Below are 27,515 nucleotides of genomic sequence, written 5' to 3' on the forward strand. Positions count from 1 at the left end.
CTTGGGCAGCAGGATCATCCTACAAGTGCTGCAGGAATTGTCTGCAGGCTCCTGCAGTGCCTGGTGCTGCTTCCTTGCCACAGGCACCCCAGGCCAGGGGGGCACATCTGGGCTGCTGTGTCTGCCTCTGGGGCTCCCTGTTCTGGGCAATGAGGAGGAGCTGCAGAGGCTCTGCAGGACTGACAGGATGGGCTTTGGGGCTGGCAGGAGAAGCTGAGGGACCTGGGCTGCTGGAGCTTCTGCAGAGGAGGCCCAGGGCTCATCCTGCAACTGCTCCAGTGGTGGTTTCAGAGAATCCCAGAATCAGCAAGGTTGGAAAAGATCTTGGAGATCATCAAGTCCAACCTGTGCCCTGACACTGCCTTGTCTCCCCTGAGCCTTCTCTTCTCCAGGATAAACAACCCCGGCTCCCTCTGCTGCTCCTCACAGGACTTGTGCTCCATACACCTCCCCAGCCTTGTTGCCCTTCTCTGGACACACTCCAGCTCCTCCATGTCCTTCCTAAATTGGAGGCCCAGAACTGGACACAGCACTCGAGGTGCTGCCCAACCAGTGCCGAGCACAGGACAAAAATCACTGCCCTGCTCCTGCTGGCCACACCATTCCTGATCCAGGCCAGGAGCCATTGGCCTTCTTGGCCACCTGGGCACACTGCTGCCTCATGTCCAGCCTGCTGTCCATCAGTCCCTGCAGGTCCCTTTCTGCCTGTCTGCTCTCCAGCCACTCTGTCCCCAACCTGTAGTGCTGCAGGGGTTGTTGTGGCCAAAGTGCAGGACCCAACCCTGGGGCTTGTTAAACCTCACCTTGTTGGATTTGGGCCCTGGATCCAGCCTGTCCAGGGCCCTGTGCAGAGCACTCCTACCCTCCAGCAGATCCACACTCACACCCAGATTGGTGCCATCTCCAAATTTGCTGATGCTGGACTCAATCCCCTCATCCAGATCATCAATGCAGATATTGAAATCCACGCTGGCTGGCTCTGATCCCTGGGCCATCCTGTGGGTGCCCTGTGATGGCACTCAAGGTGATCTGTTCCATAACCTTGCCAGGCACCCAGGTCAGGCTGACAGGCCTGGAGTTCCCCAGCTCCTCCTTCCAGCCCTTCCTGGGGATGGGCTCACACTGGCACCTCCAGTGCTCTGGGCCCTCCCTGCTGAGCCAGGACTGATGGTAAATGATGGAGAGCAGCTTGGGGAGCTCATCCACAGCTCCCTCATCCCCCTGGGATGGATCCCATCTGATCCCATACACCTGTGAGCATCTGAGTGGCTCAGCAGGTCCCCAGCTGCTTCCTCCTGGATTCCAGGGGGCTGTTCTGCTCCCTGTGCCCATCCACCAGCTCAGGAGAACACTTGTCCTGAGGACAACCTGTCCTAATACTGAAAATTGAGGGAAACAAGTGTAAAGTAGCTTAGCCTTTTCCTTATCTTTAGTTACTGTATTCCCCACTGCACTCAATCTAGAGTAGAGGTTCTCCTTATCTTATCGTTTGATATTAATTTATTTATAGAAACATTTTCTGTTATTTTTCACACAAGTGGCCAGGTTAAGCTCTAACTGAGCTTTCACATCTCAACTTTTCTTTCTGCATAACCTAACAACATCCTTAAAAACTTCCTAAGTTGCCTGACCTTCTGTCAAAAGTTCATGCATCCTTTTCTTTCCCGAGTTCCCACAAAAGCTCCATGGGCAGCCAGGCCAGTCCTTTTCCTCACCAGCTCATCTTTTGCCACACTGGCACAGGCTGCTCCTTCCCCCTTAAGATTACTTCTTGAAATGTATCCATCCTTCCTGGACCCTTTTTTTTTTAAGGGCTGTTTCTCTTTAAAAAAATCAGTGCCTGATTTGGTACTCCCCAAATCTGCATCCTAAACAGGCCAAAGTCTGCCCTTCCTAATTCCAGTGTAGAAGTTTTGTTGCTGCCCCTCCTTCTTTCACAAAACATTGAAAACTTGATTATTTCATGGTCACTGTGCCCCAGGCAGCCTCTGAGCCCCACATCTGCCCCCAGCCCTTCTCTGTCTGTGAGCAGCAGCAGACAGAGCTTTCCTTGGCAGTGGGAGTGTTACCAAAAATTCAGTAAAACAGAAAACTCCTTTTAACCCCAGTGTAGCATTAAGAAGCAGCATTCTTTATTCAGCTGGATGCATGGGGGAGAGCTCCTCCCAAAGCCTTGCAGGCTGAGTACAGGAAAGTTTCTGTTTATTTTCTGTATTTTGCACACATATTCATTGATTGTCCTGGACTAAACATACATATGATAATCATTTCCCCAAAATCATTAACATATTTCCCCTCCCCTTTACCCATGTGTTCTTCTGTCCTGGGGGGGTCTCTCTGGTGGTCCCTGGTGGTCGTGGACCCCAACGTTCCAGTGGGCCTGGCTGAGCTGGCAGGACCCTGAGGCTGCTGAACTTCCAGTTCCCCTTCTCACACAATGGACCTTGTGTGGTTTCCATAGGCCTGGGGATGTGGAGAACAAGCTCCAGGTGTGAGCTCACCTGGTGTAGGCAATTGATTATCTGGTAACATGAGGTGACAGAGTGGGCTATGACATCACAGAGTGGGTTATGTGAGGTCATGGAGAAGCTATGACATCATAGGCTGCCTCTGTGACATCACAGAGCAGATGTCTGACATCACAGAGCAGACTATGACATCAATGAGTTGGCTGTGACATCAGAGACCAGCTGTGCGAGATTAGAGAAGGGGCTGTGACATCACAGAGCAGGCTGTTACATCCCAGAGGGGCTGTGTGCCATCCCAGCAGGGCTGTGTCAGGTCACTGGGTTGGTCACTCGGCCCCAGCTCCCCCTCACAGTTTCTCCCAACAAGTCCAATGCTGTCCATGCCCAGCAGGGTCCCTGTCCCCCGGGATCCCCCCGGCCCACCTGGAGCCACAGCCTCCACCAAAGGATGTTCCACAGGATCCACCCCAGAGCCTGACATGGGGACAAGGGGCCAGGGCTGTGTGACCAGGACATCAAGGACGGGGATTCTCCAGGTCACTGTGGCCTGGGTTGGGTTGCCCAGGGCAGGAAAGATGTCTGGCAGCTGGAGCAGGGTCTGGGAAGGGCCTCCAAGGTGGGGCTGGAGCCCTTGGGCCGTGAGCAGAGGCTGAGGGAGCTGGGCTTGTCCAGCCCAGAGCAGGGAAGGCTGAGGGGCTCCTCATCCCAGCCTGGCAGTGCCAGCGAGGAGGGGATGGAGAACACAGAGCCAGGCTCTTCACCGGGGGCCTGGTGGGAGACAAAAGCCAATGGGTGGGAGGGGAAAGAGGGGAGATCAGCCAGGACAGGAGGAGATGAAATGAGTCAGGCTGCTTTCAGCATTTCCTCAACACCAAGAGCAGCCTGACCTCCCTTCTCCATCCACCACTGACAACTTTGCAAATCAGGAATTGTTGGAGCTGTTTTGCCCCCACTCCAGGATGAGCATCCTGATACAAGAACTTAATTGTGTTTCTGTCAATCACAGAACCATGTTTGTCCAGAATTACTTTTAGTATGGAAATTACTTGTGGATGGTGGACTCATCAGGCACTGCTGGGATGTTGCACTTAGCTCAGGGAAGAGTGAGATTGTTATTAAATTGTGTCCTGTTCAACTGTGGTCTGTTGGCCATGAGGAGAAACTTTCTGTGCCTCTGAGTCTCACCAGTTCCTGGTCCCCCAAAGGACACAAACCTGATGAGTTGTGGTTCCCACTCCAGTGGTGGCACTTGCACCTCCTTCCATAGCCAGAGCAGAGCTCCCTTGTCCCAGAGAGTCCCTGGCAATGCAGGGATGAAGGAAACAGGACAGGCTGTGGGGATCAGGGACAGGTCAGAGCCAGGGAGAAGAATGACTTTTGCATTTGATGGAGCTGTGCCTTCCCTTGGCTTTGTTGGCTGACAAGAAATGAACATCCCTCTGTGTCTCGGGCAGCTCCTTCTGCAAGGAAAGCAGGTGGGAGTGGGAGCCAAGGAGCTGAAAGCTGCAGGTGCAGCCTGGGCTGGAGGGAGCTCAGATTTGCACAAGGCTGCTCTGAGTGCCAGGGCTTGGATGGGGGAAATGGTGGGGTGGGGGTAGGGACAGAGTCTGATTGATTGTCAGCCATGAAGGATCTTGATTTTCATATCTATTCCAACTGCATGAGGAGGTACCTGGATTCAATGTCAATTGGAGATTGCACATATCAATGAATTAACAGGAAAACAAATCTAAACAGGACCTAAAAAATATTTTCTCCCTGTCTTTTTAAATATCATGTATTCAGTTTGAATACACTACTGAAATCTACTTAACCACAGAGGATTTGAAAATTAAAATCAAATGATTCCCAGAGGCTTGGCTTGTTAAGGTGTTCTGAATGTTCATGAGCCCTGGGACACTGAATTCCTGCACTGAAGAGCTGAAGGCTGAACAAGCCTCGGGAGCAGGGAAATTCAGCAGCAGCCTCCAAGTTGCTGAGGATGTCAGCAGCCCCCAGTGAGGCCATCCCTGCCCAGAGACCGTGGGGGAATGGGCAGACAAGGAGAGCGTCCCTGGGGCTGGGGCAGCACAACTCAGAGGCACCAGCGGCTCCAGCTGGGCAATGGAGTGTGGAATGTGGCTGGGAAAGCCCTGCCTGGGCTGGGCCAAGCAGCACACACAAGCCCTGACCCCCATCCCGGAAACAACTCTCTCAAGGAGATATTTAAAAGGAATTACAATTGTTTGTGTCCTCTGAGTTGGACGCACTGGAGAAATATTGACAAGAAATCCTCAAGAGGTCAAAACAACAAAACAGTCTTTACTGGCAACTTCAGAAAATAAGAGAAACTTGGCAAATGGTTTAATGCCACATTCAATCAGCAGAAAACACTTCTCAAAGCATTACCTTGGCCCATTCAATTTCATAAATGTTAAGCCTGTTCAATTTTAAGTTACTCAAAATTTGCAAGAGGACAGAAATAGAAGAAGACACAGAGAGAGTGAAAGACAAAAAAGATACAGAGAAGCACACAAACAGGTACCAAGCTCTGGATTGCAGCATTGTTCAGATGGAAATTCCAAGAGGAGGCTGGGTCAAGATGTGTGCTTGCCTTGTGGTCAGCCTTCAATACCCCTTGGTCTCCCTGGGCCCTTCCCCCAGGTGGGGCTTGGGCTCATTTGGTCCCTCAGGAGCTGGGCTGGGGCTGCAGAGGTGGCTGTGGAGCATTGCCTGTGCTGTGCCAGGGCCTGGCAGCCACTGCTGGGCTGGGATAGAGGCTCTGGGGGGATTGGGGTTGCAGGGCAGGGCAGGGCTGGGCTTACAGGGGCACTGGACCTGCCCCTTCCTTCCCCACACATGAAATGTTTTGAGCCAACAATCTCCTCCAGTCTGTCACAACAGGGAATGTTGGAGGTGGTACTCCCAATTCTAGCCATGGGCACCTGGAGGAGAAGGACAGTTCTTTTCCACAGGAAGGAAGGCACAGATCTCCAGTTTTTCAGTAGCAGATGAGAAGAGACCCTCCTCATGCCATGGTCAGCTGGACCAGTCAGGTAGCCCCCGGGATGTCAAACAAGGCACACCTGTGCTGTGTTCTCCTGGTTCCATTGGCCCTGCAGTGTCACAATGGTGTCTGTGGTTCCGCAGGCCCCACAATGTCACAATGGTCCCCTTGGTCCTATGCATCCCCCCCAGTGTCACTCTGGTGCCCTTGGTTCCATGAGGCCCCGTGGTATCACAATGGGTCCTTGGTTCCATGGTGCCACACAATGTCAGAATGCTCTGCTTGGTTCCGTGGGACCTCATTGTGTCACAATGGTCCCACTGGTTCCATGTAGCCCTGCAGGGTCAGAACATCCTCGTGGTTTCTGAGGCTCACAAGGGTCTCCATGATTCCATGGTGTCGCACAGTGTCACAATGGCTCCTTGGTTCCATGATACCCCAAAGTGTCATAATGGTCACTATGATTCCATGGGGCCCTACAGGGTCTCAATGGTCCCTTGGTCTCACAGGGCCCCACAGTGTCACAGTGGCCCCTTGGTCTCACAGGGCCCCACAGTGTCACAATGCACTCTTGGTTCCATGGGCCCTGTGCTGCTGCATTCCCCCCTCCCCTTCTCAGCCTGCCCTGCCAGCTGAGAAATGCTCCTTGGGGCTCGGCCTTGGCCAACAGCCCCTGGGCTCAGCTCCTCTGCAGCTCATCACAAACACTGTCTGCCCCAGGCACTGCTGCTGCCCAACCAGCTCCTGCTTTCTGTAGCAGCAGCCCTGGGAACTGGTTTTGTTCCCTCAGTGGCACAACATCCCTGTTCTCACCCTGCCAAAGAAAGCTGTTGGTGCCAAGTGTGGCCAGGATGAACCATTGCTGGGACTGAAGCCCCTCTCTTGGGGCCCTGCAAACAGCGCTCCAAAAGGAGCCCTTGGAGCTCTCCTGGGCCAGTGACTCCCTCTGAGTGGGGCCTCTCCCAGCCGGGAACTCTCCCGTTTGCTGCACTCGGGGATCCCCAACAACCACGGAGCCTGGGCCGATCCCCCCACTCCTCCAGGCTCAACCCTTCACCCGCTGGGGAGATGCCAGAGGATGCACAGGGAGCATTTCCTGCCCTCAGGGGAATTTCTCCCAGGTGCCTTGCACTGACTCTTTGTGTCTGTGTGCACACAGGAGTGCCTGTGCTGGGGAAATGTGGCAGAAATGCTGCTCTCTGAGGGGTTTGTGTGCCTTGGATAGCTGAGCCAGTCAGATATCCAGATATCAGTAAGTAAGGTAAAGTCATAAGGTCTAAGCTAAATTAAATGCTGCTAAGAATTGTTCCTTTTCTAAGTTGTTAAGTTTAATTTATTAACTCAGTTCATTATTGTTTAGTGTTATTCCTCTGTTAAATCACTAAGTCATAGATTTTAAGTTAGGGTAATACTTAAGTGCTCTTCTTTTGCTAAATTGTGAAGTTGAAGGTATCAGTTTGAGTCCTGTTAAGTTTGAGCTTTTATGCTTTTGGGTTATATTCCTTTTATCCTTGCCCTCACTGTCCTTTTGTCACACACACGCACAGGGACAGTTCTCAGTTCATTTCTGGTTTGATTGCCTGGATTTGCTTTGGTTTTGTTGTTGCTTTGTATCTCTGCTGTGCCTGAAGTGTCCAGTCAGGAGCAGAGTGACTCTTGCCATGGAACTTTGTGGGGCTGTTGCTTAATATTCAATCTGGTTTTTGCTGATCCCTTGCTGGGGATTTTTTCCCCAGTGCTCTCAAGGCCTCGTTGGTACCAGGGTGAAGGAGCCTTGGCCAGGCTCTGGCCCTGGGGGACACGGGGACGCTGCCGGGGGGTCCCTGTCCCCCTGTGCCACCCCCAGGGCCCCGGCCCCCCGTCCCCGTGTCAGGCTCTGGGGTCGATCTCGTGGAACATCCTCTGGGGGAGGCTGCGGCGCCGGGGGCGGGGGGACCCAGGGGGACAGGGGACCCCGCTGTGCAGGAGCAGGGTTGGACTGCTCTGGGGGGAACTGTGAGGGGGGCCGGGGCAGAGTGACCTCCTCAGTGACCTCACACAGCCCCGGGGATGTCACACAGCCCCTGTGATGTCACACAGCATCCTGTGATGTCCCACAGCCATTTCTGTGACATCACTCAGCCCCTGTGATGTCACACAGCCATTTCTGTGATGTCACATAGCCATCTCTCTGATATCACAGATCTTCCTGTGATGTCATAGAGCCCCTGTGATGTCACACAGCCTCCTGTGTTTATACACACCCCCTGGGATAGCACACCGCATCTCTGTGATGTCCCAGAGCCTCCTGGATGTCACACAGCCCCTGTTACATCACACAGCCCCCTTTGATGTTACAAAGATATCTCTGTGATCTTACATCCGCCTGTAATATCACAAAGTCTCCTGAGATATCACACAGCTCCTCTGATGTCACAGACCCAACTCTATGATGTCACCCTGTGATGTCATACAGCAGTGCTCTAATGTCACAGAAGACTGTGATGTCGCAAAGTCAACCTGTGATGTCACAATCTGTTCTGTAATGTCAGAGCCTGCTCTATGACATTACACAGCCACCTGGTGATTTCACAACTCACATTCTGATGCCACAGAGCCACAATCTATGATGACAGAATCTGCTCTATGGCCTCACATACTATTCTGTGATGTCACAGCCAGCTCTGTGATGTCACAAAACCCTCAAGAACTCAGTTACTTTGAAATGCTGCAGTTTCTTGTACTTTGAAGAGATTCCTGCCAGGGACACAACTGAGAAAATGTCCCCAGGTTCCAGGTAGAGCAGAACACTGGTGGCAGTGATGACAGCTGGGGACAAGCAAGGCAAAGGTGTCTCTGGTGCTGAGCAAACCTGCGCCTCTGTCCCTGCAGGCTGTGGGCATCCCCCGGCTGCCCCACCTGGCTGGGCCCTTCCTTTGCTGACAGCTCTGCCTCCTGCCTGCCTCTGCCTGCCCACACAAAGCCTGGGGCTGCTCCAGGCTCCTGCTGGGGGACGTGCTGCACCACAGCCCTGCCCTGGCAGGGAAATTCCTTTCTCCTGGTGTCTATTCTGGGCCTCCCCAGCTGCCCTTGGTGCTATTATGTCTTCTTCAGGCTCATTCCCACTAGGAAGAAAGCTCCAGCCTCTCTGAAACCACCCTTCCATCCCTCCCAGGCTATTCCTGTTCTGTCCTCAGTCTCCACACCACTGACTCCAGAGCCCTCAGCCTCTACCTGCTGGTTATGTGATGAGGCCTCCAAAGCTCATATTGCAAGATTTCTGGGTCCTCTCCAAGGTCTGTGAAAATGGAAAAATAGAGATCAAAGTTATTTTCTCCCAAATCTTGCAGTGACAAAAAAAGAGTCAATACAATTAAACTGAATGAGGGCAGATTTACATTTGTTAGAAGAGGAAATATTTTGCAATTATGAGAGTGGCATGAAACTGCAGCTGTTTTTCCAGAGAAGTGGATGCCCCATCCCAGGAATTGCCCAAGGTCAGAAGATTTCTGCACCTTAACCCAGTGAAACCCTCTCATCCCCAGTGACAGAATTCCTGTAGTGTGGGTTCTCTGATGTGCTGGGTGCCCTCACAACGCTTCTGGCCAGAATGTCTGCTGAGGGCAGCCAGGCTGCTGCAGGGGCAGTGCCCTCACAGCCATCACCATGGCAGCCCTGTCCCCAGGGCCTGGCTCTGCCCTTTCCTCTGCCCCTGCCTTGGCTCTGCTGGCATGAAGAGTTTTGTCATTGATATCTTGTCCCCGAGGTGCTGGGGCCAATGGCTTCCCAGTCAGGCTCCTGGAGCAGAAGTGGCTTTTCAGAGCCCAGGCAGGAATGAGCCCTGAGGCAGCAGCTCTGCAGTGGTGGCCACTAGGCCGGGCTGCCAAGGGAGGCTTCTGGCCATGGCCTGCAAGCAGCTGCTGCTGCCAAGGTGCCTTTGGTGCCTCAGGCTCTCCCTGGCACAGCTCCCAGCACGGCACTCTGCCCTTGTGCCCGAGGCCTTCCCTGTGCTGGGGCTGGCCTGGGGCTTTTCCTGCAGCAGGACCTGCCCTGCTGATGGCACAGGAGAGGCAGTTCCTGCTGGAGCAGGAGGCTCTGCCTGCAATGGGCTCCAACAACTCCAGCAAGGCCCTGTTTGCCAAGCCCCCAGTGGGAAATGAAGAGGGGTGGGGGTCATGCTGCTTTTGGGGTGAATAATGCAGAATCCAGCCTGACTCCTCCATCCCAAAGTTCAACATCCTCTGAGGGAGCTGAAGCTGTGACAGCGCTTGAAAAATCCCCAGAGAAAGAAACGACCAAGTGACACCAGTGAGAGCTTCTGCAGAGCTGCTGACCTGGCCCAGCCTGGGCACATCTGACTGACAGGGCAACATCTTAGACTAGAAAAGCCCCGTACCAAATTTTAGTGGCAGCATCCCCTGACATTTCCCTTCATGGGGGCTGTGGAGATTCCTCCCTGCAGTGGGGTCACCCCTTAAGGTCACTGCTCCAGGCTGAGCCAAAGGGATTTGCCCATGGTCATTGGTCTTGGGGACTGACATCAATCTCTCCTTAAAAAGAGCTTCTTTTTCTTTTACAAAATCGTTTTGAAATCCATATCATATCATATCTTATCATATCATATCATACTATATTATATTATATATTATAATGTAATGTAATGCAATGCAATGCAATGGAAAGTAATGTAATGTAATGTAATATAATATAATATAATATGTTACAGCTCTTCTACCTTGAAGTAAATATTTCTGATTAAGATAATTTTTTCTAATCAGTAGCATAAAAGATAAAACATATTTAGATAAATACATATGCCTTGTTGTCCTAAATCATATGGGACAAATTCTATAAAGGTTTGATTCCAAATGTATAATTATTTACACACGAACTCTTGAAATGTCTGGGGCTGAGATTGGAACCAGCTGCTCCAAGGCTCCTCTCAGAAAACAAGTTTAGAAGGCCTGAAGGTCCTTCGGGGTATTTGGGGATCTGTGGGGGGTATTGGTGGGCTGCTCTGCACCTTATGGCCCAAGAGGAGCTCCGCTAATAAACTGGGCCTGAAGCTCCCACTGTGCCCATCACAGGAAGCCCTGTGAGTGTCTGGGCCATCCCGGCTCATTGGCAGCCTGGGCACTCCTGGGATGTCACTGTGGAGCCCCCGTGACTGCCTGGGAAAGATGGGTGCCTTTGCAGCCCAAGGTGCCCTGGGATGTCACCATGCAATGGCTGTGGCTGCCTCTGACCACGGGGCTCTTTACCATCCCCATAAAGCCCTGGGAGGTCTCCATGGAGCCCCTGTCTCTGCCTGTGACATTCCAGCTCTGGAACAGCCTGGAGACTCTTGGAAAGTCCCTATGGAACCCCTCTGAGGGCCTGTGACAAATCTGATCCTTAGCAGGCAACCATCACCAGCCCCCTGTTGCTATGGTCAGTTTCCATGGCAACCATCCCCAGGCCCCTGTGCTATGCTCAGTTTCCATGGCAACCATCACCAGCCCCCTGTTGCTATGGTCAGTGCCTTGGCAGCTCCATGGATACCCCATGCCAGGGGTGGTCGCCATGGACACCAGCTCAGGCCTGCAGCCAGAGCCCGTTGCCATGGCAACCATTGGCAGCCCCATCCCCAGGCTGATGAGATCCCAAAAGCACAGAATTGGCTGAGCTGGGAGGGACCCATCAGGATCCTCCAGTCCAACTGCTGGCCCTGCACAGGACACCCCAACAATGCCAGCCTGGGCCTGGCAGTGCTGGCCAAACGCTGCTGCAGCTCAGAGAGCCCTGGAGCTGGGACCCTGCCCTGGGGAGCCTGGCCAGGGCCCCAGCAGCCTCTGGCCAAAAACCTTTTCCTGACATCCACCCTGAGCCTGCTCCAACTCAGCTGCAGCCGCTCCCTCCACTCCTGTCCCTGGGCACCAGAGGGAAGAGGTTCCCACAGCCCCAGCCAGGGACCCGCTCCCAAGGCTGCTGCCATGGCCACCAGGGCTGGCACCAGCTGGGATGCTCGGTTTCCACGGGCCGGGCTTCAGCAATGGGATTCCCCAATTTCCTGCTCCTGCTAAAACCGCGCTGCCCTCGCTGCCCTCCCGCCTCCCATGGAAGGAACAAAAGGCAAAGATCCCGGGCTGGGAGAAGAACAATTTATTGGGAACAGCAATGAGATAAGGAACAAAGGGAACAGAAACAATATTGATAACAGAAGGGATCAATAAACTGTTTACAGGGAAAACTACAACATCAGCTACTGGCTCTTCCCAGTTTCATATTTCCCCTCCCTGGAAAGGACACCCTTCTCCTCAGGGAGAGAGAGAGAGACCCTTTCCTGCCCCTGGCAATGACCTGAGGTGGGAGTGAATGTAATGAGAGGGCTATGGTCAAATCCTCATGTTCTTCCATCCCAAATCATGTCATTGGCAGGGCCGGAAAAGATACAGGTGTCTTCCCAGCATGGATCAGAGGGAAAATGGATCACCAGGCTCTTCCCAATGTGGCTTCTCCTATGGGGGTTGAAGCTGGAGCTGGGTAAAAAGCTCCTCCTGCACTTCAGCATTTTGCAGGGCTTCTCTTACCAGTGCCTCTGTTGGTATCTTCTCAAGTGAGAGCTCCTGGTGAAGCTCTTCCCACACTGGGGACACTCATAGGGCCTCTCCCCTGTGTGGATGCGCTGGTGCCTGATGAGGGCAGAGCTGCAGCTGAAGCCCTTCCCACATTCCCCACACTGGTAGGGCCATTCCCCAGTGTGGATCATCTGGTGGCTGATCAGGGTGCTGCTCTGCCTGAAGCTCTTCCCACACTCCAAGCACTTGTGGGGCTTCTCCCCATTGTGAAGCTGCCCATGGACCACCAGCTCCGAGCTCTGTCTGAATCTCTCTCCACCTTCCTGGCCCAGGGTGGGTCTTTCTCCTCAGAGCACACTGGGCTGGGTTTGCAGCCCCTCCTCCTGTGGGATCTCCATGAATTTTCCTCCCTGTTGGATTCCTGTGCCCAGGAGTCACTCAAAATGGCCTCTTCCATGAGGTTCTGCCATGGAGATTTGTCCTCCCCGGTCTCTGTCCTCAGCTTCTTCCTTGGGGGAGGAAGGCCAAGGAGAGGATGGGATTTGCCTCCGTGCCAGAGGGAAGGGGAAGGAGATCCCCCCAGTGCATCCCCAGCAGGACGGGGTTGGCAGCAGGGTTGTCCTGCAGCCGGGGGCTGTGCTGGGCTGGGAGATGGAGCAGGAGAGAGGGGGAAAGGGGCACTGACTTCCTCCTCACCTGCCCAGGTGTCCTGGGGCATCTTCCTCGCAGCCTCCTCCTCCCTCAAATCAAGGTTTGGGAATGGGAAATCCTGATTTGGGAGGAAAACAAGGGATGAGCACATTGAATTTTGTACTTGTTTGAAGGCAAACCTGGGGAGGGTCTAAACCAGGATTACAATTTAATAAGAAAATGAAGATCAAGGCAATGATACAGAAACACTGCCTTAAACTGACAGAGTCAGGATATAACCTGACACCCTGTTGCTGGTCAGGGTGGTGGCAGCAGTCCCATTAAATGGTGGCTGCAGTCCTGTGGGAGTGATGAACGTGATTCTGTCCAAGCAGTGATCCTGTAGAAGGGTCTGGTCTTCCTCTGCAGGTCCAGGGGTGGTTCTGGAGCTCTTGTCCTCTGGGAATCCAGTAGGCAAGCTGCTCCTGGTGTTGCAAGGCTCACCTTATATGCAGGTAGGAATGCTTGGATCCTGCCCCTGGGCAGAGCATCCCACAATGGGAGGATGGAATTTGATCAGTCCTGCAGTGACACTCAATGGCCCATTCCCAGAAGATATCTCCCCTGGAGGGCGTTATCAGGGCTGAGTCATGGAAGAGATCAAGAACACTGCCCCACCTGTTTATAGCAGTTGATGAAGATGGGGATTGAAAACATGCATTTGGTTCCATCTTACATTGCAGCCTGAAACAGTGGGGGAATCCCTGCTCAGGGGGTGAACACCACCCCCCTTACCCAAACTGGCTCAGGTGTAAAACCCCCACCCCGGGAAGGCCACACACACAGGGGACAATGTCACACTTGCCCTGCCCCAGGGGAGGTCTCGGTCTCTGTCACTCCCTTGCTCTGTCCCCTTTTCTCCTTCTTTCCATCTCTCTGTCTACCTCACATTTACTGTTTAATAAAATCCGCCTTGGATTTGGTCTTGTTAGCACTTTATATTAAGGCGGAGGCATCTCTCTGAATATTTTCTAATCCAGATTGTGAGACTATTTTGGCAGAGTGAGTTTAGGGCACTCTTATCTGACCCCAAGTGCCTTAGACAACAGCACGGTTACCTCCACTGAGGAGGTTGTGGCTCCTTCTGGAAGAACTCTTGGAAACTTGGACACAATCCCTCCTTCCTCCTGTGGAATTTATGGGAGAAATGATGAGGAAAATGGCTGTTGTGGGTGGCCAGTGAAAAAGAAAATATTTTGTTGTCCTTGCTTGAAAAGTTTCTTAAAATCATGGGAGGAAAGGGAGCAAATGATACCAGCAAGACTGACAAGGTTCATTCACCACATGGTGAGGAACACAAGGCTGCTGAAAGTCCCTCAAGAAGCCCAGCTCAAGTAGCTCAATTCCCCAATAACACCAGCCAGGGGTCTCCAGGAGGATTTTTTTGGAGCGTGTTCGGAGCCGGCAGATCCCGGACTCGAGCCCCGGGTATCTCCGGGCTCCCTAAGAGGAGCTTTTTCGGGGGCAGAGGAGCCGCGATCGCCCCTCGGGAGGGTCCCGGGGGGTCCACGTGGGGATGGCCCGGTACCGACGGGGCGGGACATTGGTTTTGGGGATCCCCGTGAGAGCCGGGGCTGTGGAACGGGGGACCCCTGGGGTGGGGAGAGGGGAAGGGGCGATACCGGAGCTGGGGCACCCCCGGCAGCCCGGAGATGAGGCGGGGACGGGACCCCCTGACCCTGACAGGGGCGCGTCCTGGTGTGACCTCATGATGCTCGTGCCCCATCGGTCCGTTTAGCCCAGAAATGAGTTCTGCACCTTTAAGGCTGGTTCTGAGAGCCAAGGGGAGGAGGAAGAAGCTGCAGTTTGTTTTCAGACACTGCACTCACTCCTCCACATTCCGGCTCCTGGATGGACAGAGGGTGGGACAGAGCTCTCCTTTGCTTTTAGTTAGTTTTTAGCTCTCTGAGGCAGAGAAGTTCCCTGGACTGTGGTTTCTCTTTTTCTTTGGAGCTGTTTAAACCTGCTCTGGACTGAACACCCAGAACACCACCGGCAGCTCCCACCTGTGGCCCACCGGGCTGAGCCTGGGCCGTGGCATTTCCAATACAGGGGGACTGATAAGAGACTGATAAGAGACTGATAAGAGACTGATAAGACACTGAGTGAGCCAAGCCCCAGCCCAAGGAGGGACTTCCGGAGTTTGTCACCTATTTTCCAGCAGCAGGAGGTTTTATTGCTTAATATTGTTCAATTTTTGTGTTGGTGAATGCTTTGCCTGTTAAATAAAGTGTTTTTTTCACTTTTCGCAAGGAAATATTTTCCCGAACTGGCTGAGGGTGGGGCTGCTGAATCTGCATTCTAGAGGAAACCCCTTTCGGGAGTTTTCTCCCAAAATTGCCCTAAAGCAGGACAGGGTGGTGGAAAGAAGGGGGAACCCCAAGTGGCTGGATTGGGGGGAGGCTGGAGAGGGGGACCTTGGGACCCCAAAATCCGCCTGCATCCCTTAGCAGGACCCTGGAGAGGGGGGATCCCCAGGACCCATGGGATCCCCAACAGCCCAGAGACAGGGGACTACCAGAACCCCAGAGGGATGAGACTGGAAATGGGACACTCCTGGTGGCACTTTTTTTATACACTCTTGATTTTTGGAGGTTATTATGGACATCAGGTGACTTCTAGAGATGGACTTGGGCAAGAGGAATCCCCAACCGAAGGCATTCACACCTTGTTTCTCCCCAAATCAGTATTTTCCCCAAACATTCCCACAGTGACATCCCCCCTCTCCTGCTCTGGGTGAGCTCAGTCCCAAACCTGACCCTGATCCTGGTCTCAATCTCACTCCATGTTCAGACACACTCACAGTTCTGTATTAAATCACATCCTAGTCCCAGACTCATCTAGCCCCAGACCCAATTGCTCTTCCCACAAGTCACTTGTGGGGAAAACGCAAACAAATCCCAAAACTCACAGTAGAAGCAATTTTGTGGCAATTCCAAAATCCATTGGTCCTGCACAGCTCCAGCTCAGCTGCTGGCAGGTTCCAATATAAGAAAAGTGGAAATTCGGCCCAATACATTGCGATACCTCTTTTATGAAAAGATTATGAAAAGGAAGGGAAAGCTCTGTGTAGATGTCACAAAGGTGACAGGGAAAGAGAAAAAAAATTATTCTTAGATTTGGCAAAGCCCCCGGCCTGTGAAAGAGAAAAGGGGTGACAGCCACAGAGTGACAGGGACAGAGACCTCCCCTGGGGCAGGGCAAGTGTGACATTGTCCCCTGTGTGTGAGGCCTTCCCAGGGTGGGGGTTTTACACCTGAGCCAGTTTGGGTAAGGGGGGTGGTGTTCACCCCGTGAGCAGGGATTCCCCCACTGTTTCAGGCTGCAGTGTAAGATGGAACCAAATGCATGTTTTCAATGCCCATCTTCATCAACTGCTATAAACAGGTGGGGCAGTGTTCTTGATCTCTTCCATGACTCAGCCCTGATAACGCCCTCCAGGGGAGATATCTTCTGTGAATGGGCCATTGAGTGTCACTGCAGGACTGATAAAATTCCATCATCCCATTGTGGGATGCTCCGCCCAGGGGGAGGATCCAAGCATTCCTACCTGCATATAAGCTGAGCCTTGCAACACCAGGAGCAGCTTGCCTACTGGATTCCCAGAGGACAAGAGCTCCAGAACCACCCCTGGACCTTCAGAGGAAGACCAGACCCTTCTACAGGATCACTGCTCGGACAGAATCACGTTCATCACTCCAACAGGACTGCAGCCACCATTTAATGGGACTGCTGCCACCACCCTGAGCAGCAACAGGGTGTCAGGTTATATCCTGACTCTGTCAGTTTAAGGCAGTGTTTCTGTAGCATTGCCTTGATCTTCTTTTCTTATTAAATTGTAATTCTGGTTTAGACTCTCCCCCAGGTTTGTCTTCAAACCAGTAAAAATTCAATGCGCTCATCCCTTGCTTTCCTCCCAGAACAGGATTTCACATCCCCAAACCTTTGCCAGATGGAGGAGGAGGCTGCAAGGAAGAGGAAGGAGGCCCGGGACACCTGGGCAGGTGAGGAGGAAGTCAGTGCCCCTTTCCCCCTCTCTCCTGCTCCATCTCCCAGCCCAGCACAGCCCCCGGCTGCAGGACAACCCTGCTGCCAACCCCGTCCTGCTGGGGATGCACTGGGGGGATCTCCTTCCCCTTCCCTCTGGCACGGAGGCAAATCCCATCCTCTCCTTGTCCTTCCTCTCCCCAGGGAAGAAGCTGAGCATGGAGACCAGAGAGGAGAAATCCCCACAGCAGAAACTCATGGATGAGGCCATTTTGCGTGACTCCAGGGCACAGGAATCCAATGGGGAGGAAAATCCCCAGAGATCCCACAGGAGGAGGGGCTCCAAACCCAGCCCAGGGTGCTCTGAGGAGGAAAGACCCACCCTGAGCCAGGAAGGTGGACAGAGCTTCAGCCAGAGCTCAGAGCTGGTGGTCCATGGGCAGCTTCATGATGGGGAGAAGCCCCACAAGTGCTTGGAGTGTGGGAAGAGCTTCAGGCAGAGCAGCACCCTGATCAGCCACCAGATGATCCACACTGGGGAATGGCCCTACGAGTGTGGGGAGTGTGGGAAGGGCTTCAGCTGCAGCTCTGCCCTCATCATCCACCAACGCATCCACACTGGGGAGAGGCCTTACGAGTGTCCCCAGTGTCAGAAGAGGTTTCAGACCAGCTCCAGTCTCCTCCAGCACCAGCAGATTCACACTGAGGAGAGGCCCTTCCGCTGCCCTGACTGTGGGAAGGGCTTCAAGCGCAACTCCACCCTCATCACCCACCAGCACATCCACGCTGGGGAGAGGGAGAGGCCCTACGAGTGTCCCCAGTGTCAGAAGAGGTTTTACACCAGCTCTGATCTCCTCCTGCATGAGCGCATTCACACGGATGAGAGGCCCTTCCACTGCCCTGACTGTGGGATGGGCTTCAAGCGCAACTCCCACCTCATCAGGCACCAGCGGATCCACACCGGGGAGAAGCCCTACAAGTGTGGGGAATGTGGGATGAGCTTCAGCCAGAACTCTAACCTGATCTCCCACCACAAGACCCACACCAGGGAACGGCCCTATGAGTGTGGGGAATGTGGGAAGAGCTTTAGGCAGAAGTCTCTCTTGATCTGCCACCAGAGGATCCACACTGGGGAAAGGCCATACAACTGTGGGGAATGTGGGATGACCTTTAGTAGGAAGCCCCAAACGATCATCCACCAAATGATCCACACAGGGGAGCGGCCCTACCAGTGCCCCGAGTGTGGGAAGAGTTTTCACACCAGCTCTCAGCTCCTCCAGCACCAGCGCATTCACACGGATGAGAGGCCCTTCCTCTGCCCCGACTGCGGGAAGGGCTTCAAGCACAACTCCACCCTCGTCACCCACCGGCGCATCCACACTGGGGAGAGGCCCTACGAGTGTCCCCAGTGTGGGAAGAGCTTCACCAGCAGCTCTCACTTGAGCAGACACCAACGGAGGCACCAGTAAAAGAAGCCCTGCACATGCCCCAACTGCAGGAAGAGTTTAATGCACTGCTCCAGCTTTATCCCCCATTGGAGACCCCATGTTGGTCAGAGTTCTGGTGATCCATGTTCCCTGTGATCCATGCTGGGAAGACACCTGTCCCTTTTCCTGCCCCTGCCAATGACATGATGTGGGATTGGAGAACATGAGGGTCTGGCCATGGCCCTGTCATTACATTCACTCCCACCTCAGGTCATTGCCAGGGGCAGGAAAGGGACTCTCTCTCTCTCTCTCTCCCTGAGGAGAAGGGTGTCCTTTCCAGACAGGAGGAAATACATTGCCAGGAAGAACTAGTTGTTGATGTTGTAGTTTTCTCTGTAAATAGTTTTACTTATCCCTTCTGTTATCAATATTGTTTTTGTTCCTTTTTGTTCTTTATCTCCTTGCAGTTCCCAATAAATTGTTCTTCTCCCAGCCCGGGATCTTTGCCTTTTTTGCTTTCCACGGGAGGCGGGAGGGCAGCCAGGGCAGCGTGGTTTTAGCAGGAGCAGGAAATTGGGGAATCCCATTCCTGAAGCCCGGCCCGTGGAAAGCGAGCATCCCAGCTGGTGCCAGCCCTGGTGGCCATGGCAATCACCCCTGGCATGGGGTCTCCATGGAGCTGCCAAGGGACTGACCATAGCAACAGGGGGCTGGTGATGGTTGCCTGCTAAGGATCAGATTTGTCACAGGCCCTCAGAAGGGTTCCATGGGGACTTTCAAAGAATCTCCAGGCTGTTCCAAAGCTGGAATGTCACAGGCAGAGACAGGGGCTCCATGGAGACCTCCCAGGGGTTTCTGGGATGGTAAAGAGCCCTGTGGTCAGAGGCAGTCACAGCCATTCCATGGTGACATCCCAGGGCACCTTGGGCTGCCAAAGAGCCGGGATGTCCCACACACTCACAGGGGTTCCTGTGATGGGCACAGTGGGAGCTTCAGGCAACATTTATTAGAGAAGCTCCTGTTGGGTCACGAGGTGCAGAAACGATCCCCAATGCTCCCCATAGATCCCCAAATGTCACTGTGTAATCAGTGTTCCGTGCTTTCTTTCCAATGGAAAACAACCATCCTTATCCTCCAGGTGTCCATGTCTGAAATTGGGATTCCACCTCCAAAATTCTGGATATCCAAGGGTTACTCCCAGGCACAATCTGCCAGTACCATCAAGCCTGGCTGGCCTTGACCTCTGGTGACTGCCCCTGCAACACTGGGGCTGGGTTCTTTCCTTCCCATGGAGAACACTGGGACACTGTGGAGACCTCATGGAACCAAGGGGATCCTTGTGGCACCACTGGAGCCCATGGAACCAAGGGGCCATGGTGACCCAGCGGGGCTTCATGGAACCCAGAGACCATTCTGGCTCTGTGGGGCCTGATGGAACCATGGAGACCATTGGGACCCTTCAGGGCCTGGCGTCACCAAGGGGGCATTATGACACCTCAGGGCCTCAGGGAAGCAAAGGACCATTGGGACAATGTGGGGCCCCATGGAACCGAGGGAACATGGAACAGGCCTGGCTGGCTTGGCCTCCCAGGGGCCACCTGACAGGTCTGGCTGATGTTGCAATGTCAAGGGCTGCCTCTCATCAGCTCCTGGAACACTGGGGCTCCGTGCTTTCCTTGCTATAGAAAGGAACCATCCCTTTTTTTAAATGTCTATTGCCAAAATTGGTATTCTCTCTAAAAATTTTCCTATATGTAAGGGTTTCTCTCAGAAAAAAACCTGCCGCTTCTGGCTGGCCTTGTCCTCTGGTGGTCACCTCTCTTCTGCCTGGCAAACACTGGGGCTCTGTTCCTTCCTTCCTACGGAAAAGAACCAACCTTCATGTCCATGGTCCATGGCCAAAATTAGAATTTGGCTTCCCAAATTCCATATATCCAAAGATTGCTCCCAGACAAAAGTAGTAAGGACAGACAGGTCAGGCTGGCCATGTCTTCTGGTGATTTTCTTAGACTCTGAGTGGAATGCTTTCAGTTGAAAAAACCTTGGAAAGGGCCCAGAGATCTCCCAAGAAGGGTTTTTGAGGACTTGGGCACATGACCAATACATATGGACAAAGGAGCTCTGGGCTCTGGGCTGTTGTGGTGATTTTGCATCATGGAAGTGATGTTCTAAGAGAAGCTGCTAGCAGTTTCATCTGTGTCTGACAAAAAAACCAATCAGTAATCAGCTTTGAGAACTGACAATCTGTTAAACCACTAAGGAGACTGTACACGCCTCTGTGAAGACACATGTTAAAGATGGGAAAGCCTGGCAGGGTCTCTTTCCCTTCTGGCTGGCACAGAGGTAACAAGGCTGACCCGGCCCCGTCTCAGCCAGGCCGGGCCGGGCGGCTCCTGCCGTGGGGCCGGGCCCCTTCCCAGGGACCCCGCCAGGCCCCATCGGCTGCCGGGCAGGGCAGGGGAGGCCGCGGGGCCGAGGCCGGGCCGGGCCATGGCTGCAGTTGGGAACATCTGGGCCCTGCTGAGCCCTGCCCCGCCGCCAGCCCGGGCCCAGCCAGGATCCGCCGGGCCCCAGGAGCAGCCCCGGGCCGGGCCGGCTCGGCCAAGATTCTGCCACCCTTGGGCTTCAGCCGCAAGCCCCGGGCAGGGGCAGGAGAAGCCATCGGCCCCCGGCCGTGCTGCTGCTGTGCTCTGGCCTGGCTGCTGAGATCCTGGCCCTGCCCCAGCGCGGCCCATCCTGACACAGCCCCAGCGCAGCCGCTGCAGAAACCTCCATTGTAAAACAGCTCCGGCCGCAAGCACCGAGCCCGGCCGGGGGCACGGAACCATCTGCAGGCCCCGGGTGAGATATGAACTCTTTCAGTGCTTCCATCCTCCCTCCAGTGAGAGAAAAGGACAAACATGAAGTCACCCAGGTCAGTGAAGGGGAAGTTGAGCCCCAGATGGGAGGGATGAGGAGATGCCTTGATCTTGGGGCTGAAATCCTCTTGTAAAGCTATGGAGAAGGATGTAATTAATATATCAGACTCTCTTTTTCCCTATAACTAATTGAAAATATGGGGAGATGACCTGTTCAGCAAAAACCTCCATGCTAAAGTAAGCAAAAGTTGAAGTAGCTGTGATCCCATGAGAAGTTGAAACAGAGAAAGAGAGAAGAGTGGTGAGATCCTGTGGCCTCAGGGAGAGAAGAAGAAGATCTCTGTTGTCAGAGATGAAGATGATTTCAGAAATAGATGAAGAGAATCTTTGCTCTTGAACAGCTCATCTTTAAACTCATACCCCATTAGTTGACATGGCCCATAAAAACAGCTGTGGGTAAAGCTGTGAAAAATGGGAGGGACTTCACAATTGCAGATTTTCTGGGCAGCTGCTCTTCGTGGGAATTGAGAGCCATGGGAGAACGTTTTTCTTATGGAGAAGTCTCCATAGCATGAAAGAGAGACTCCTCTCCCTAAGTGAACTGAAGAAAGACTGTTCTAGATGGTGTAAACTGACTGAAACTTTCAGGTTTTGTCTGCTTGCATTGTCAGTAAGAAAGAAAAGGTTGTAGGGAGAGGAGAAGTGTTCAGATCCTTATTATTCTTTTTTCTATCTAGTGGTAATAAACTTATCTATATACCCTTTTAAAATTTTGAGCCTACTTTGCCTTTCTCCTAATCCTATCTCACAGCAGGAAATGAGTAAATATATTCCAGTGAGTGCAATGGTAATTAGCCAGCATTGATCCCACTGCACTAAGAGATGCATTGGCTGAGAAATCTCAAATCAGCAAACCAGAATCACTCCAGATACATTCCTGATAAACTGCATTAGAGCAGAGGGAAATCAAGGCAGAGCCATGGTTTGTCAGGACTTGCTGCATCCTGATGAGCCCTGTGGTGCATTTGGAGCTGAGCCCTTGAACCTCAGGGCCTGAGAGGAGATTGCACAAACCTTTCCAGGAGTCAAAGCCAGAAGAAAACCCTAAAGTGTCTCAAAGCATGAATGGGTCTCAGTGAGGTCCATGGCCCGCACAGGCTCCTCATGGACTCCTTGGAGGAGACAATTGGAGGCCAGGATTGACCATAAACCTCTCAGAGTCTCAGTGTGGAAAGGAAATTCCAAACTACCTTAAAAAATTTGAGAAGCTCAAAGCATTACTGAGCACCACTGGGTGTCAGTATAACACTCTCCAGGGACTCCTTAAAGCAGATAATTGGAGCCATGATTGCACAAACCTCTCACAGAGTCTGTATCAAAAGGGAAACACCAAGTACCTTTAAATAACTGAAGTACCCCGAAGTATTAATGAGCCCCACTGAGTGTTGTTACTGACAAAGCCTCTCCAGGGACTAATTACAGCAGATAATTGGAGGCCATGATTGCACAAACCTCTCAGAGACTCCAAGGCAAAAGCCAAAGCCAAAGTCCTTTGAAAAACCTGCAGTCCCTGCAGGGAGCATGAAGGAGCCCCCAGGGCCATTGCTGAGCAAGGCTCCCCAGGGACTCCTTGCAGCAGATCCTTGAGGCCACTGGGATGTGGGCTAGGGGGGGATGCTGAGGGCAGCACAAGGGGCTGACAGTGCCCAGCCTGGCTGGGGCTGGGCCAGGAGGCCCCAGGGCCTCAGGACAAGGTGTCTCCTCCCAGCCCTTGCTGGCACAGACCCTGCTGTGCCCCAGGGCACCAAGACTTGGCTTCTCTTTGTCCCCACCTGTCAGCACTGCCTGCAGTTCTCTGCTCTGCCTGGGGCCTGGGGACACTTGCTCAGTCGTGTCCCTCTCTGGGACCCATTAAAAGTCCAAGAAAGTTTGGAGTTGGATTCTGCCTTGGAGTTCTGGAGAGGTTTCTTCAGCTCCCTCTCAGGGCCTGATGTTCAGGGCCTGAGCACAAAGGCCCAGAGGCTGATTAAAGTCCTTGTGCTGTGTCTGTGCTGCTGAGCTGGGCTGGGCTCCTGGCACAGAGGCAGCTCCTGCTCACCAAGAAGAGCTTCAAAAGCACATTTCTCTGGATGAGCAGCTCTTGTGCCAGCCCAGCAGGGCTGGGGCACTGCCTGCAGCCAGCCCGGGCACAGCCCAGAGGCACAGAGAGCTTCAATCAGTCAGGGCTGGGAAGGGGCTGAGAAGTGCCTGGGGCACAATCACTGCCAGCCCTTGGCACAGGAACCTCTGGCTGCAGGACAATGCAGCTGCAGCTCCTGGAGCCATCTCCTCAAGCTGGAACATCCCAATGCCTGCAGAGCCTGTGAGTACAAGTCTGGGTATTTCTGCTGCACAGGAGGTGAAATGCTCATGGAGTTCTGACATGCTGAGGGGTTCTGATCAGTCATAGAATATTTCCAAGACAAGAACTTTGTAAAAAATGAGGAAACTTTCAAAGACTTTGTATTCAGTTTCCTACTATTGGAGAATGGCAGGGAGGGGGGGATAAGTACAAAGGTTGATTATGAATTATAATTATGAATTTTGACAAGTGCCTGAGATATCCCAACTGTTACTTTTAGTGATCAGTAGGAGATCCCTAATGTGCTTTCAGCCACTCTGCCCATGGACAGCAGCAGCATCACCTTTGTTGGAGCCATCAGGCTCAGTCTGAGCTGTCCTTTCTCCAAGCTGCAAACAGAACCTGTCCCCAGCCAGTGCCCTGCAAACAGGCAGGGTTCTGTAGGGCCAAGGAGAGTGCACAGAGATTTGGGGTCTGTGAGTGCTGGCAGGGAGAGATCAGGCACAGGGAAACACCTGGAGGAGGGAAATCTCCAGGAAGCAAAGAGAGGATCAGGAAATGAGGCAAAGTAAAAGCAAGAAATGCTGTGGCAAGGAGAGTTTAGAGATGCCCACAGGAGCCCCTGCAGTGCAGCCCCTCCCTCTGAACAAGCCCCCTCCCTCCTGTTCCCCCAACCAAGCCTCTGCCCTCAGCCTGAGAGTTTCTGATATCTAAGAATAGAAGAAGAGACATAGGGGGAGCTTAAAAAGAACACCCTAGAACTCTTAAACACCAAATGCTGTCTGTGTGTTCCAGGGGAGGGTGTATGAGAAATGGCTTTGATTTTGATTACAGGAATCTCCTCTAACTCTTCAATGTCCTTTTCTCCATGAACAGGTGCCCATGTGCAGCCCCAGCAAATGTCCAACAGCAGCTCCATCAGGCACTTCCTCCTGCTGGCATTGGCAGACACGCGGCAGCTGCAGCTCCTGCACTTCTGCCTCTTGCTGGGCATCTCCCTGGCTGCCCTCCTGGGCAACGGCCTCATCATCAGCGCCGTAGCCTGCGGCCACCACCTGCACACGCCCATGTTCTTCTTCCTGCTCAACCTGGCCCTCGCTGACCTGGGCTCCATCTGCACCACTGTCCCCAAAGCCATGCACAATTCCCTCTGGGACACCAGCAACATCTCCTACACTGCATGTGCTGCTCAGCTCTTTTTCTTTATGTTCTTCATCTCAGCAGAGTTTTGCCTCCTGACCATCATGTGCTACGACCGCTACGTGTCCATCTGTAAACCCCTGCACTACAGGACCCTGCTGGGCAGCAGAGCTTGTGCCCACATGGCAGCAGCTGCCTGGGCCAGTGGCCTTTTCTATTCACTGCTGCACACGGCCAATACATTTTCCCTGCCCCTGTGCTGTGGCAATGCCCTGGGCCAGTTCTTCTGTGAAATCCCTCAGATCCTCAAGCTCTCCTGCTCCAAATCCTATATTAGGGAACTCGGTCCTCTTATGGGGAGTGGTTTTCTGTTTTTTGCCTGTTTTGTGTTCATTGTTTTCTCCTATGTGCAAATCTTCAGGGCTGTGCTGAGGATCCCCTCTGAGCAGGGACGGCACAAAGCCTTTTCCACCTCCCTCCCTCACCTGGCCGTGCTCTCTCTGTTCATCAGCACCTCATTTTTTACCTACCTGAAGCCACTTTCAGTGTCCTCGCCATCCCTGGATCTGGCCCTGTCAGTTCTGTACTCGGTGGTGCCTCCAGCCCTGAACCCCCTCATCTACAGCCTGAGGAACCAGGAGCTCAAGGCTGCTGTGTGGAGACTGATGACTGGATGGTTTCAGGAACATAAAACTGCTGGCCAATTTGTTTTTCTTCCAATTATTTGTAAAAAAAGTCACCTTTGATACTTCTTTTTCATTTGGTTCTGGTTTTTTCTCCTTTCTTTTAGTATTTTCATATAGTCAACAAAGAAATGTAATTTTTCGTGCCATTTCTCATTTTGTTTGTCTCCACCTTCCCTGTGGCCACAGACTGTGTCAATGAGGGGCTGCACTCTCGGTGGCTTTAAAGAAACTAAAGGATCTCTCCCAGCAGAGTTTTCTGCAGAGATGCCCTTGTGTTGCCTTCTCTGGAGCTGCAGCAGCAATGTCTGTGTGCAGAGCTGGGGCAGATCAGTGCTGGCCCAGCAGCTGTGCCCAGCAGCAGCAGCAGCAGCAGCAGCACTTGGTGTTGCCAGTGCTGCTGCCGTGGCCCTGCCCCGCTGCCCTGGTGGCCCTGGTGTTGCTGCAGGGCCTGAGTGCTCTCGGGGCCGGGCACAGCCCTGGGGGTGGCAGTGCCGGGGCTGCAGCAGGGACAGGCCATGGGCACTGCTGGGGCAGCGCTGACGCCTCAGGCCAGGCCCTGGGGGCTCCAGGCTCCTTGCCCAGGCTCTCTCAAGAACACGGCCAGGCCAATGCTCAGCAGCACAGAAACCCCCGTGAGCAGCCCCAGGCTGGCTGTGGGCAGGCTGGGGGCAAACAGCATGGCTGGGGCTCTGCAAGGGCCCTGGGGCAGACGGGAAGGAGCAGCAGAGCAGGGGCTGATCCATGCCCAGTGCGCTGCACAGCCCAGGGCAGCGTCCCAGAGCGTCCTCATGCAGCTGCCAACAACATCCCCCCTCTGCAGCCCTGGCCTCTCCCCCAGCTCACACAGGTGCCCCATCCTTGCAGGCACAGACACGGCAGCACTGCCTCAGCAGCCCCTGTTTGCATTGCACACAGCAGGGGCAGCACCCCCATGCTGTTGCTGTGGGGACATGAACCTGAGGGAGCACAAATGCCATCAGCCCCTGGGGCCAGCCAGGCCTGGGGGACACCAGGGAAACCACTCAGCTTTGTCCTGGCCTCTGCACTCAGCCAGAAAGTTTGTTCCCATCAGCTGGGAGTTTCCTGTGTCACTGCAGACGCTGTTGCTCAGAGCCAGGGCTGCCTGGCAGCCACCCCCAAACTGCCCTGAGCATTTCCTCTGCTTCACCTTTGCTTTCTTTACTCTTTCTCTGCTACAAATTTCTTCCTCTTGCCCTCCCCAGGTGGCCCAGATATGGACACAGCACTCGAGGTGCTGCCCAAGCAGTGCCCCTGAGCAGAGTAGAAGAATCCCTGCCCTGCTCCTGCTGGCCACACCATTCCTGATCCAGGCCAGGAGCCATTGGCCTTGTTGGCCACCTGGGCACGCTGCTGCCTCATGTCCAGCCTGCTGTCCATCAGTCCCTGCAGGTCCCTTTCTGCCTGGCTGCTCTCCAGACACTCTGTCCCCAGCCTGTAGTGCTGCAGGGGTTGTTGTGGCCAAAGTGCAGGACCCGGCACTTGGACTTGTTAAACCTCACCTTGTTGGATTTGGCCCCTGGATCCAGCCTGTCCAGGGCACTGTGCAGAGTCCTCCTACCCTCCAGCAGATCAACACTCCCAGTCAGCTTGGTGTCACCACGGTTCCAGGAGGCCCCAGAGTCTCCCAATGGTCTCCATGACTCCATGAGGCCTCCCAGTGTAACAATGTCCCTTTTGATTCCATGGGATCCCTTAGTGTCACAAAGTCCCTTGGATCCTTGGGCCCTGCAGTGTCACAATGGATCCTTGGTTCCATGAGGTCTGGCAGGGCAGCAATGCTCTCCTTGGTTCCACAGTGTCACAATTGCCTCTGGCCCAAGGGCCACCATGGTGTCAAACATGTTTCCTTCATTCCAGGAGTCCCTGAGGAGCAGCACTGGCCCCTTGGTTCCATGGGGTCCTGCAGTGTCACAATGGCCCCATCATGACACCAGGTCCTGCTCTGTCACAATGCTCTGCATGGTTCCCCAGGGCCCTGCAGGGTCACAGTGGCCTCTGTGGTTCCACCAGGACCCAGACGGTCACCATGGACTCCTTGCTTCCATCCAGCCCCACAGTGTCACCAGGGCCCCTTGGCTCTGTGCTGCCATGTCGTACACAGTGTCACCATGGTCCTCTTAGTGCCACCAGGCCACGCAGTGTCACAATGACCCTTTGCTTCCCCAGGGCCCTGCAGTGTCACAATCATCAGAGAATCAGCCCGGCTGGAAATGACCTTGGAGAGCATCAGGTCCAACCTGGGACCCAACACCACCTTGTCACCCAGACCATGGCACTGAGTGCCACATCCAGTCTTTCTTTAAACACTTCCAGGGATGGTGACTCACCCACCTTCCTGGGCAGCCCATTCCAATGCCCAATCACCCTTTGTTTTA

General features: G+C 53.7%; 1 protein-coding gene across 1 annotated transcript in view; it reads left to right on the forward strand.

Moving 5' to 3' along the window:
• LOC143692686 (uncharacterized) overlaps positions 1-27,515 on the forward strand; it is a 513,344-nt gene that overhangs the window by 36,160 nt on the left and 449,669 nt on the right. The window contains exons 3-4 of the mRNA XM_077172930.1: positions 17,170-17,352; positions 17,611-18,077. Of these exons, the coding sequence (XP_077029045.1) occupies positions 17,170-17,352; positions 17,611-18,077 (650 nt within the window). The remainder of the gene's footprint in view (positions 1-17,169; positions 17,353-17,610; positions 18,078-27,515) is intronic.

Source organism: Agelaius phoeniceus (genome assembly GCF_051311805.1).
Source record: "Agelaius phoeniceus isolate bAgePho1 chromosome W unlocalized genomic scaffold, bAgePho1.hap1 SUPER_W_unloc_2, whole genome shotgun sequence".
NCBI classification, from domain to species: Eukaryota; Metazoa; Chordata; class Aves; order Passeriformes; family Icteridae; genus Agelaius; species Agelaius phoeniceus.